The sequence below is a fragment of the Pyricularia pennisetigena genome, chromosome 1 (genome assembly GCF_004337985.1).
Source record: "Pyricularia pennisetigena strain Br36 chromosome 1, whole genome shotgun sequence".
Classification (NCBI taxonomy): Eukaryota; Fungi; Ascomycota; class Sordariomycetes; order Magnaporthales; family Pyriculariaceae; genus Pyricularia; species Pyricularia pennisetigena.
Genome location: NC_043740.1, coordinates 3,386,656 through 3,399,661, shown reverse-complemented (window position 1 = coordinate 3,399,661; position 13,006 = coordinate 3,386,656). Strand labels below are relative to the sequence as shown.

The 13,006-nt window shown below is 51.4% G+C and overlaps 4 protein-coding genes across 4 annotated transcripts; 1 reads left to right on the top strand and 3 right to left on the bottom strand.

Moving 5' to 3' along the window:
• Positions 1 to 2,118: 2,118 nt before the first annotated feature.
• Positions 2,119 to 2,928, bottom strand: PpBr36_07562 (uncharacterized protein; the record flags this gene model as incomplete). The annotated part of the gene is made up of 1 exon (XM_029894699.1): positions 2,119 to 2,928. The coding sequence occupies one exon, from the start codon at positions 2,926 to 2,928 to the stop codon at positions 2,119 to 2,121; it is 810 nt and encodes a 269-aa protein (XP_029748067.1).
• A 2,413-nt stretch (positions 2,929 to 5,341) lies between these two features.
• PpBr36_07561 (uncharacterized protein) lies at positions 5,342 to 6,544 on the bottom strand (the record flags this gene model as incomplete). Its single annotated transcript, XM_029894698.1, has 1 exon — positions 5,342 to 6,544. One exon carries the CDS (start codon positions 6,542 to 6,544, stop codon positions 5,342 to 5,344), a length of 1,203 nt encoding a protein of 400 aa, XP_029748066.1.
• Positions 6,545 to 8,277: 1,733 nt separating this feature from the next.
• On the top strand, positions 8,278 to 9,162 carry PpBr36_07560 (uncharacterized protein; the record flags this gene model as incomplete). Its single annotated transcript, XM_029894697.1, has 1 exon — positions 8,278 to 9,162. One exon carries the CDS (start codon positions 8,278 to 8,280, stop codon positions 9,160 to 9,162), a length of 885 nt encoding a protein of 294 aa, XP_029748065.1.
• A 2,555-nt stretch (positions 9,163 to 11,717) lies between these two features.
• Positions 11,718 to 12,256, bottom strand: PpBr36_07559 (uncharacterized protein; the record flags this gene model as incomplete). Its single annotated transcript, XM_029894696.1, has 2 exons — positions 11,718 to 11,852; positions 12,098 to 12,256. 2 exons carry the CDS (start codon positions 12,254 to 12,256, stop codon positions 11,718 to 11,720), a joined length of 294 nt encoding a protein of 97 aa, XP_029748465.1.
• Between the last annotated feature and the right edge of the window lie 750 nt (positions 12,257 to 13,006).

Genomic DNA, 13,006 nt, shown 5'->3' with positions numbered 1-13,006 from the left:
CTGCGCCTATTGCAGAATGGTTGAAAAATAAAATACTCTTCCAGCGCCGGCTGCAGCGAAAACTCCGGTTGTGGCGGGTCTCGTCAAGACCATGTCCTTGATTCTTTTTGCTTCCCTGTTGAGATCGCGAGATTCACTCGCAATCGACAAAACTTTCGCCAATTTGTGGCGCGAGGACCTGCCATCGGGAATGGAGTTCCAGTTCCAGGCGTCATTTTCTTTAGTATTCAAATTGTCTGATATAGTCCGAACGAGCCTCCGATATCCCTCGTGTCGATATACGGCAAGGTATAACCCCTCTTTCCACCTACCATGTAGTATAGTACACTTTTAAGGTTGGTAGGCATTAAATTAGGACCCGGACATCATCCAGCGTACATCAAATGAAATCAAGCCGACGCAGTTCCGTACCCAGGTGCAACCATCAGTTATCATATTCCTTTTCTTTTTCAATAAAGGACCTACATCACAGAAAACAAGGTCAAACCTTAATCATCCCCTACCTTTCAACGGCTGGATCTGATATTTATTGACAATAGCAACCTATAGCCATAACCAGTATCAGATAGTCTTGTCTCAGCACCCCCGCCGGAGGAAAAAGCCCGTGACTGCCAACCCTACCAGGCATAACCCTACATGCCCGGTATACGTACATGTATGTTGTAGTAAATCGTATTTCGCACCAGTTGCATCCCGCATCCATCTCCTTCTGCGCGTCTTGTCCCGACGTTGCGGATGGCCGAGAAGCCGGTTTTCCCACAGCCTAGCCGACTAAGCGTCTTTTGAAGCGTTTTATTGCATTCATTCCCCCTCAACGCCTTCGGCGATAAGCGTGTGCTGTAAAGCCTGCCTCAGCCGAGATGCGACACCCTCTTTTGTGTATCCTTTGGTGCTAGCGCTCACCCCTCATCCAATCCCGGAGCCGTGAGCTTCAGCCCTTTGAGCAACACAACGGCCATTCTCGGTCTATCGGCTGTTTGCAGCACTGCCGGGGGGTGCCGTTTCTCTATTAACTTATTACTATTATTATTATTTTTTCTTCCTCACACGCGAGATGACTGTACCCAAATCGGTGGAAACACCTAACCATTCCGAGCTCCGAGAGAACGTTGCATGAATAACAAATACAAAAAAGCCTGTTGCCTATCAATCCCTCTGCAGAATGTCTCAGCCGCTTACATTATGCCTCTCCACCCACCCACACCCAGACACACACACACACACACGCACACCACTCAACCAAGCCAACATCACAATCGCAAGCGTGTGACCCCGGTAAGAACTAAAAGATGGAGAAGAAACAAACAGCTGCTCCTCTCCTTGGGGTCCCGTCCAATAGGGGGGTTGTCAGACTTGAAAGGCGGAATCACAACTATGCTAGATGTGACTGGTTTTTTTTTTTTTTTTTTTTTTTTGTCGCCACTCTATATCGCCGGCGAGAACCCGTGTTGCATTACTATTGTTTGCTTACGAGAGACCTTAGAGACCTTGACACATGTGCAGGCAGGAATATTATGTGAGTGACTGCGCGCTGATTTACGCGTGTTATTCTTGTCATTCTGTGTCTGTGTAGTAGTAATGAAAAGATAACCCCCGACCCGATAGCCATGTGTTTACCATAAGGCTCGGTAGATAGGAAACCCAAGAAAATAATAGAGATGATCGAGGTGGGATGTAAGGAGGTAGAGTTGAAGGAGAAAACCCATGTAGGAAAGATGTGCCCGGAACAATACACGGCACTGCGTGTAAGCACATAAAAAACGGGGAGAAAATAATCGACAAACACACATATTATTATTCCGCCGCCCAGAATTTCCAGCAGCAAAGAGGAGCTGTGAGACTGCAGAGCAAGAAAAAAAAATGAAAGAAAAAAAAAACAATAGGATATAACCAACGCCAAACCCAATGCAACCGTGCCGTCCGTCTAATAATGCACAGTCCGGCCTTCCCCCTCCCTCCCCTCAAGGACTGGGTTGTTACAACACAGCGCCAAGAGCATGTAAATAGAAAATTAAAACAAAATAAAACAGGGGAATAGATGAGAAAATAACGCCTCCCAGGCGGAATAAATCCCAAGAAAGCTAGGGAAAACAATAAGAAGAAAAAAAAATACACCAATCAATGAAACGACTCCTCCGCAGGTAGCACAAACCTCACCCGTTTTTTGGGCTTGCCCTCTGCCGCCTTCTTCTTATCCTCTGCCGCCTTGAGGGCACTAGAGTCCTCTGGCTCCTCCTCGATGCTCCACACGTCGGGGCTGGGCTCCCTCCACGACCGGGGCGACAGCCTCCTCCGGCTCGAGTTGGCAGTGTAGGTGACCCTGCGGCCGCGCTGCGAACGGCCTGGGAACGATGCCGTCCTCAGCAGGGCCTGCTCCTTGGAAAAGTCGCTCAGCGACAGCGGGAGCAGGGCTTGGCTCCTCGACCCGAGGCGGATGTACTCGTCCTCGTCGTCGTCCATCTCCTCGTCAGTCGACTCGCCCAGCCCCGGCGGTGAGCGTGGTGGCGTTGGCGGCCGGGCGAATGGACTGCTGCTGCTGCTACTGCTGGTGGCGTTGCTGCTGCTCTTCTTGCCGCCGTCGAGCTGCGAGGGGCTGACGGAGCGGATCATGTCGGCCGAGGAGCCATCGATCCCGGCGTCAAAGTCCATCATCGGGTCATCCTCTTCCTTTGTTGGGGTGAGGAAGTATGTAAGCGGGTCGTCGTCGATGAAGTCAAGGTTGCGCTCCAAGATTGGAATGTCGTTGTCGTAGTCCGGGGTCATTATTTCCCGCAGATGAAGTTGAGTTGGGGGCCAGGAGCTACCCATGGCGCTGCTGTTTTGGATGCTGAGGTACGGTGATGACCTGTGTTGAGTGACCTTCTTTGAAGTGTTGGCGCTGTGAACGCTGCCAGGCAAGTAAGTGCCGTTGATGAAGGAAGACGACATGATGATGAAAGGTCCCAAGACTCTAACCAGGACGTGCAAGGTGTTGATATATCTTTTTCTTTTTTTTTATGAAAAGTCAAACAAACCCGACAATCTGACACAAAAATGATGGGAGAGCTTGCTTATAAGCTGAGTTGAGCTGAACCCAGTATAGTGCGCCGGCCTGGCCGGCTCAAGCGAATCTGATATCGCGTATGAAGAAAAAGCGACGAATGGTAACGACAGGCTCACGAGTCCCTCCTATCAGAAAAAGGCGTCGTTCAAACAGGAGTGCCCGAGATGCAGTGCGACACAAATAAGAGGGGAAAGCCGAGTGGACAGAACAGTAATAGCAACAAGCGGCCCTAGTTATTTTATAATGAGGAAAGGGGGAGTGGTAAGCAGGCAAAAAAAAAGAAAAGAAACAGGCAGATGCGCAGGCTAGTCAGGCGTCCACACCACCACGTCTACACTGCGCGGCGGTCTTGCGCCGGGGCAAGAACATGCCAGAGACAAAAGCACCATGGACCCGGGCTAGCATGTAAGTCACCGGCGGGGAACCTGTCGCTGTCTCGTGCTGGTGGAGAATGGTCATTCTCGGCTTGGGTGTCACATACTCTACGGGCAAGACGAGACGACAGGCACATTCGTGTGGGTGCATAACTGGAGATTCTGCCAGCCAAGTAGATAGCAGAAACCGGATAAGCAGACCTTGGGGGGGGGGGGCTTGGATGTGATTCACACGACGGCTGAAGGCTGTGTGGGGTTCAGAGGGCCCTCCCTGGCAAAGTACAAGAGAGCTCTGCCGGAGCTAAGCTGTATATGGCGCAGGCCAAGGATGCAAGGCGCGCCATCTGTTGGATTTAGTCGCGGCGTGCTAAGTGGTAGGCCTGCATACATGTGAATCATCGTGCGGGGCTTGGCTGGTGCAGATTACGACGGCGCATCTTCAGTCGCGTTCTCTGGTCTAGCAAAAGCTGGATTTTTGGCATCTAAAACCGGGCCGTTAACATGGAGAAATTCGGGTGATGTTGTCGTCCTCGTGACGGGACTAAGACAGTGATGGGGTGCAACTAGCCGGGCACGAATAGTTCTTGCCTTGATTGATCAGCCAGAAGATATGGGAGGCCGTTGACAGGTGACTGTGCACACCACACCACAGTCGAGTTTTTAGTGTATATAGTCTCCAGCGGGTGTTTTTTTAACCCCGAAGCTACCGGTTCAAATGGTGGGTGGGAGGCTGATAATAGACTATGAGTCCCGAGATGTTCTCGTATCACGCACTTGTGAGAAAAAAGTACGTGATAGGGAGGGAAGGGTCGGGCTAATCAACGGCTGGCAGTCGACCAATATCGCCAGAGTGCAGCGGCAGGCAGATGCACCAAGATGTATCGAGAGATGTTCCCTGTCGATCTTGTAGCCGCGTACCTTGCATTATGCGGCCTGGCGGCCGCACCAGAGCTATTGATTGATTGCTGTTGGTTCTTTTGTCTCGACACTTTGTTCTTTTGCAGTTTCTTGTGGTTTTTTTTTATAGGGTTCGCCAACACAAACACCGGCTAAGTGATTTAAGCGAATATGCCCAAAGGCTAAGAGCAATGTTTTTTTTTTTTTTTTTTTTTTTTTTTTTTTTTTTTTTTTTTTAATAGTCACCACCGATATCGGCCAAATATTATCAAGATTTGCGTGGCCCGTAATACCGATAAGGCGGTGTTTGGAACCATTGTTAATGCTGTCGTTCTATCGACAGGAACGAACTGTTCGGGTTGGCTTTGTTTGCAAGCCAGCGCCGGCTGACCTGTCAAGTTACAACTTGATACCAGAGACGCGACGCGTAGCAACATCCGTCACCTTTATTGCCCCTGCATTCAGAAAAAAAAATGAACGGCTCATAGATTTATCGGACAAGGATTTATCTGCCAAGTTGGTCGTTCGAGATGACCAAGATGAAAAGTTTTGAAGTTTTGATAGCAACCCCAAGAGGAATTTTGTGATTCTCTCTACGCACCTGACCTCCAAAAGGTGGGGGGCCGATAGCATTTGGAGGCAGGCGGGGGGTTTGTTTCAAGGCGTCCGTCTAGGCGTCCCATATGACATTGACGTGTGATTGATGCGGCCAAGGTGCGGAGACGGGCAAGTTGATGCGAACAGAAACAATGTCTTGCATTTAAATGCGCGATCGAGATCCCAAAAAGTAAAAGAGTGAATATGGCATTCATTGTGATCTCCTTCTTCCCCGTCAAAGACCAGCACGGCACCGTCACGTGGTACAGTCCGTATTATTGGGGCATTTTGGTCTCGCTGAATTTGAGCACTTCTCTCCCTGCCTAGGGTTGTTTGTTAGCTTGATAAAAATAAAAAAAATAAAAACACCTTATCATTTCAGCCGGCACGGTTCTGTTCCGAAATTCGAAAGCCGACGCGTCTTTTTGTCTCAGGCGCGTGGCGCAGTACGCTTTCGAATCCAGTCTTGCACTACTTGCGCCACCTCCAGGTTGTTCTTCTCCAGGTGCGAAAAGTGCCCATTTCCCCGAACCCCCACATCCGCCAGCTTGACGTAGTCGGCCGTGCCCCCAATCTGCCTGATGAACATGGCTGCGCAGTGGTCCCAGAGTACGTGGATGCTCGCCTCGCCCACGACAGCCAGATACGGCACGCTCGCAACCTTGGGCAGCCTTGGGGCGGGCTCGACCAACAACCGACAACGGCCCTGAACCGCAGTGGCATTGCCCACAAACTCCGTCTTTAACCCGGACGCCTCCGTCACTGGCGGGTCGTAGTCGACGGGGGTATTTGACATGCCCCAGGGGAAGGCCTCCTGTCCAGTCCCGTCCAGGTTGAACTGATAGAACGGCCCTGCTGACGGCTCCAGGTTGATGTTACCTGCCACGAGATGCGGGCAGTCGTTGGTGAGTAGGAACGGTGTCACCGCCCCGAACGAGTGCGAGATTAGAAAGGATGGTGCTCCAAGCAGTGAAAGCAGCTCACACCCTGCCGCGCGCATCCCCGTCTCGTGCCGCGTCATGTTGAAGCTCAGCGGCAGCGCCGATCGGCGGAACTGCTCAAACACCGGGTCGCCTTCCCTGCCGGTCCCCGGCCATTGAGTGTGCAGATGCGACTGCGGATATTGATTGACATCTTGAGGCGCCGTAAATATATCTCGTAGCGTCTCGACTGGGCTGCCGGCTCCCACGGGGGCATATCCCGCCGCTTCGATCTGCGTCGACCGGCCAACGGCAATCGAGTCGACAATGTAGATGGCGTAACCCTGCTCTATGAAGTGCGACGCCCATCCTTTACGGTTGTCGGGCGTGTTCAGCCATGTGATTCCAGAGAAGCCACCTCCATGGAAGAATACCAGTGGGTTGGGTTGCGTCACGCCGCCTGTTGGTGTGAGCTTTTCGACATAGAGCTGGCCTGCTGTGCTGGTTCCCCGGGCGGTGGTGAGGTCGCCACCACCGACGTAAAAGGCGTCTCGGTGGAATGCGGCCTCGTTGGATTTACAGAGCGGGTTGATTGCTTTGACACCGGCGCAATCGACCTCGCGCTTCCCTGCTGTGCTGACGGACGCTGCTAATGCTGTAGCTGTATGTGCAGCGGCAGCACAGATGCCTAGAGCCAGGTCGGGGCGAACCATTTTGGCGGCAAGGCTCCTTAACGTGAGCCTGTTTAAGTTGCCGGTTCTTGTCGGAGCTCCGAGGCTCTGCTCGACAATCACAGATGGAAGTCAAATGGAACTAGCTTTCCCTACAATGTAAATTTAATTATCCCAAACAGCAATGCTAATTTCGAGCAGAGCTCCGCCTTGCCTCCACTTGTCGTACTTGGCTGGTTTTTCCCGATCCAAAACTGGCAAGCAAGTCGCCTAAACACCTGATGGCATCCCCGGGAAGGCGAACAATTTTGTAGTACCCTCCCTATACCGTAGTACAAGAACCACAGAACACACTTGCCGCTGATTGTAGCTTAGGAGCTACATCCTAGTCAGCTCCCCAATAAAGTAATCGCCAAGTTTATACTCGACCGTTATCAAGAAATTCCTGAGTCTCGCAAAATGTCAGACTCCGTCCCCTGGAGATTGACACTGAGTCAAGTTAGCAGAATTTCTGCCCTGGCCCGTGACGCTGTAGCATTGGTATGGGGTTTGTACTGTACCATAGCAGTCAAAACGAACCATTTGGTTCTTCCGCATGTACTGTATACAAAACCAAATGGATACCAAAATCTCAATTTGCCCCTCACAGGGCTGGATGCAACGTTGGTTAACATATTTGCCATATATAATTAATCATTCGGTTGCGACAGAGCAATTACACAGTTGTCATGAACGGAGCCTCAAGCCCCAATCAGAAGGACACAGATTCAAAGGATACTCAACCGACTTTGTTGACTAGCCTAGCATATATATGCCTAGCGTCACTAAGGCATACGGGGCTGTGCAACACAACTCAAAAAAGCGAATTTCATCACAGGTCTGATTTTAAGCAATTAGTTCGTAGGTCCACCCAGAACCGGCGAGACACTCAATGTTCTACAGCGAACACTATACTGAAGAAAACTGTATATAAGTGAGCACGAATATTGCTATGGGACTCGATACTCTATGTAGAATGCTCATACCCCCTGGCAGCGTGCAGTTCTGACAGTTTATATCAAGGTATTCGGCCAGTCTGTACTCCTGCCTTCAAGACATACTCGACAAGTCGATGACATCACATTCATTTTTGTCACATGGCGTTGACTCGCTTTGTGTCCATCCCATGCACAGCATATTTGCGGCTCAATTCCCTGGACTAATGCGTCTAGTTGGGCGCTAGAGGAGAGTATAACGCACGTGGCTGACTTGCCATGGCATATACCTTAGTAGGTCTAGGATTGCTTCTTGCTTTACGGGCAGCAGGGCTGGAACTAGCCTTGCTTATAACACAACAACTAGCACTAACAGATGTATGTCTTAATGTTCTACAGTAAAGAGATACTATTCTAGTCCCCAGCATCTGCGTTGGGAATATCAGATGGATTTTTCAGCCAACCAACACAGTGCTAACGAGTACACATATTCCTAGAAGGCTTCCAGGTAACGACAAAGAAAGCGAACCAGATATATCGTCATGAGAATCATTGAACCGTTCCAGTAAAGTCCCCGAAGCTTCATGTTTATGTGAGATAATAAACAGATGGTTGGCTTGGATCTCCCACAAAGCCAAGCAGTGGTCACGTGTATCCCCCCTCACGCCATGTCATGACGTTTTAGCTTGTTGCATCTCAATTCTTCGTACCGAGCGATTGACGCTATGCCGGGTCAGTCCTCATCGCTCATCAAGTCTCAATCTCTAAAACTCAAGACCAAATCACATCCCATCATCTATAATGGTCCTCGTAACCATGCAACCTCCTCCCCGGCTCCCAGTCCGCCTCATCACCCACAACATCCGCTACGCCACGACGTCCCCATCCCCCAACGAGCTGCCCTGGGCCGAGCGCCGCAGTCACCTCTTCTCCCAGCTCACCTTCACGACGGCGGGGCGCGACACGGCTCTCGTGTGTCTGCAGGAGGTGCTGCACGGGCAGCTGCTCGACGTCGCGGCGGCGCTGGGCCCGTCGTGGGCGCACGTGGGCGTGGGCCGCGACGACGGCGCCGCCGAGGGCGAGCACTCGCCCGTCTTTTACCGCCGGGACGTCTGGCGCGCCGAGCAGGCCCGGACGTACTGGCTGAGCAAGACCCCCTCGGAGCCGAGCGTGGGCTGGGACGCGGCCCTGCCGAGGGTCGTGACGGCCGTGCGGCTCCGACACAAGGCCACGGGCGCGGCGGTCGTCGTCATGAGCACGCACCTCGATCACCGCGGCGAGGTGGCGCGGAGGGAGAGCGCCGGTGTCCTGCTCGCGCTGGCGGAGGAGTGGAGCACCGACGGCCATGGGCGCAGGTTGCCCGTGTTTTTGGGTGGTGATTTCAACAGCGCGCCCGGGGAGGGCGCCTACGAGGCTATCACCAAGCCCGGGGAGGGGGCTGGGATGCGCGACATGTCGACTGTGATCCCGGAGGAGAAGAGGTATGGGTACAAGGATGTCACGTATACGTCCTTTGGCGAGCCCGACGAGATCCCCAAGAGGATCGATTTTCTTTTTGTCAAGGATAAAGCGGCCGAGGTCAGGTTTGTCACGTTTGGGGTCTTGTCAAACCGGTTTGACGACAAGGTGTTCCTGTCAGATCACCGGGCAGTGGTGGCAGATGTAGAGATTCCAGTCGATGCTTGAAACACTCAAGGAATATCAGATCTGTAGAGAACATAGTACCAAGGGGGAAAGAAAGAAAAAATTCCCAAAACGTAGCTCAGCTCTCAACTCCTCGTGTGTGTGGTGCGAATTACTTACCCTGCACCAGTCTATCAAAGTATGGATTTCCTAAACAGGTACACATTTGTTGACAAACAACAAGGAGCCTAGGCACTGCTTCTTCCCGCATGTAATCTATGCTGAAATTCGACCATACAGAGCCCTCTCCTGAGAGACAAGACGCTAAGGTGCCCAAGGACTCGGAACTATTAAGGGACTTTTGGGCTTCTGCTTTACTGTACACACACTGAGGATCATATCAAGCCGCCTATATCCCCCATCCCCCCCGGTCTCTTGTTGCAGAACGCCACGCGGACAAGAGTTAACAACCGATGGTACCCAACAGTGGCAAACCAAAAAGAGCGCGAGGCGGACGAATGCCCGCCGGGGGCCCTATTCTTTTTTTTTTTGCAAGGTGATCCCGTTTACAAAAGTTCAGGTATTTGTTTACATTGTACACGCCCGTCGCCCCAGCTTACATTGCAGCAAGCAGCGACAAAGCGCAAATAAAAAATCAGTCGAGGTGATCATCATCGTCATGCATATAATTCATCTCTATTCCCCGACGCGGAGACCCAATCGATCATGGTAAAGCCCTGGCAAACCTTGGTGCTGGCAATCTAGATCGGGCAGTGAGGCTTCAGTTGCCGTTTTCTTCTTTTTTCTCTTTTTCTTTTTCTTTTCCCCCTTTTTGCTTCTGCTCACCTCTACAGCGGCAGTGATGCCCTTCCAGCAAGCATGTTCCCTGGGTCTTTTACATCTCCGCCTCTGACCGAACGCCTGCAATCATGCAAAGCAGCAAGCCTGGAATGCTTTTTGATTTTTTTGGTCAAATGTGATCATGCGTCGTACAGTAGTTGAAACCCTCGCGTAGTGTTGAGCAAGCCAGGCTTTCTGTCCCCCCACGCGCAGCGGAACACTCGCGTTGTCTGCAATCAGGCCTGCCCAGGATACAAAGTGAAGAGAAAAAAAAAAAAAAAAAAAAAAAAAAAGCCCGGTGGCGTCGTCCTTTCTCCTCACTGCGGCATGGTAGAAGGACTGGGATGTCAAGCTGGACTGAAAAGGCGGTGTAGAGAAGCATCTTGAGCGAGGTGATACATTCGACTTGCACCCTCCCAATAACGCCAGGCAGTCAATACTTTTGTCTCAGGTATTTCGATTCGCACACGCACACGCAGACAGACACACAGAGCTAGAAGATGTGTGAGGTCTTGGAACAATGAGCTTTGCTGTTTGGGTTCCTCTTGTCTTGGGCCGGCTATGCCGATCCTCTGCTGATTTGCGCAGAAAAAAAAAAGTATGCAGCTTGCCATCTTTGGCAACAAGACTGGGAAGATCCCGTTTGCGCAAATGAGCAGCGGCTTGGCAGATGCGCACTCAAAAGTGTACTATGGTACTTCTGACAAGCAAAGGCCATATATCACCGACATTCGTCTTGCGTGCTTAGGTTTGTATACGTACCTATTCTCAGAAAACCACCTTGACCTTGTACACACCGAGGTCCAATTCCCGCCCAGTCTGGATGCATCACGGGACCGACTAGACGAGACCAGGGGGGGGCTGGTTTTCGGAGTTCCTCGATACAGGCAGGCCTTCTTCAGACTTCGAGCCTCGTCTTGCTCCTCAACTCATTTTGCACACAAGACAGACCAGAAGAGAAAACAAAAAGTGGATTCGACGATCTTCACCCCCGGCCTCCTCGTTCGCTCCGCTCCAATATATCCCTGCACTCGCGTCAATGCTTTATTTACATGCAGATAGTGGTTCCACCTCCACTCCAAGGGAATTTTGACCATTGAGGACGAGCGTCTTCAAGAATGAAAGATGCTCATTTGCTCGCCCTTGCTAGTCGCAATTCGCTTCCTGACTCACCAGTAACCCCATTGGTCTGGTGTCTATCTGTTATGGTAATAATGTCAAATGCTCGTTCTTTCTTGGCCGTCATGTTGTCGTAGGTCGTCGTTGTCGTCGTCGTCGTCGTCGTCGTCGTTCTCGCCGGTTTGTTATACCGATACGCAGTTTGATTGTGTGTTTGTCGAACCTGAAATGTGGCACAAGCATCAGAAACTGTGCCTAGTCTCTCGCGCAGTTGCGAAGAAAGACCATAACTACCAGAGAGCACAGGCTGACTGCCACTGGTAATGTCTGCCATGATAAAAAATTTTGCCTCCCTCGTGCGCTCTTGCAGTTGCACCTCAGCTCCTTAGCCCGTTCCGCTCGCTCATGATTGGCCATCTCTCAGCCCGGTAGGGTGCGGTATAAGTCCGTGAGACATTAAATCTTGTTCAGCACCCAAGATCAGACACGTTAACAAGCCGTCCCTCCATGCGATGGCCAATGAAAAGAAGACGAAAATTCCAGAGTCTGAGACCAGAAGGGCAGAATCTACCCGCCGCATGTGATGATCGAGGAAACGTCTCTGACCGTCGGCCCTGTACGGGACTGTTGAATAGTGACTGTGCAAGAGAGCAGATAAATCACCAGACCTGCCTATGCAAGTTCCCGGCGTAGAGGGTGCTGGTACCAATCAATGAGGCGACCGCCAAGCGGATACATCTATCGTCTTCCACAACTTCCTTGGTTCGGAGGTTTTTTGCCTGCAAGCTAGTTGACTGGAAGGTGTCAATCGAGACTGTCAAGTCCACTGTCAAAGGGCAATTGCCAAAGGTACTGCCAAAGCCCGGAACCCACGAAAGCGGTCGTCGGTAACCATACGATACAGACCGACGACGCTGATGCAACTTGGTAGCACAGACATCTTCAGTTGGTGTCACTCTCACCTCGTGACCAGGGAGCCCGCTCATGGCTCTTCCAGTCCGTCATGGAACGGGAAGGAGGAGCACCAAGCAGCGCACGGCAACCCTGGGACCATATCCACTTCCCGGCAAGTCACGTCACCTTGCCGCTGCCCGTTCAAGGAGTAATTTTCTGCTGCTGCTCTCTCAACGATGCATGCACCAGCCTCCCATTCCCGCCAGGAATAGAAAGGACTAGTTGGTGTGGGGGATGAAGCCATGATCCCCTCTTTTTTGAGGCTCTTTTGGGGCTGGCGAAGAGTTGGCGGTCAGCGACCGACAGCCAGTCGAGGTGAAAAGTGGGACTTTTGGGCATCGAAAAGGTGACGAACTGCCCTGAATCGAGCCCCCGAATTGGCCCGGCTAAAGGGGTCCGGACAAGGACATTCCCGGTTGATTTTCGTTATTGGATAGATGATATTATGTTAGTTACCTAGAGAGAATCTTGGAGTGAGTGTTTCTACCATATCGGGTCTAGTCGCGTGCAGTACAGTCCAGTCTAGTGTGGTTGCTGATCTCTTTACGAGTACCCTGGGGAAATGTCTTTTGACCAAGTTTGTACAGTAGAGCCACTATGAATGAACCAAATATCCCGTGTAAAAGTAACTTAACTTGTTCGGGCGTTCCTCAAAATGGGGGGCCCGTTCATGTCCTGAACCGGAACCCCGCCATGCAGCTGCAGAAGCCACGATGATTGTGAATCAAGGACGAAGGTAAGATAGGTGAGATAATTCGTAGCTAAGCCAGCCAAGCTAGGTAAGGTGCTTAGCAGTAGGTACCTGTGGATTCAATGATGCCCGATAAGATACTACAGTACTAGATTAGTTGCTCTAGACATCTACCGAGTAGAGCTACTACTGTACATGTTGCCTGCGTTAGCAGCTGTCAGTAGTGTATGAAACGAACGGTAAGCAAGCAGTCTTATTCTGGCCGGTTCGTAAGCGACTAGGTTCCCTAATGTAGGTAAAATA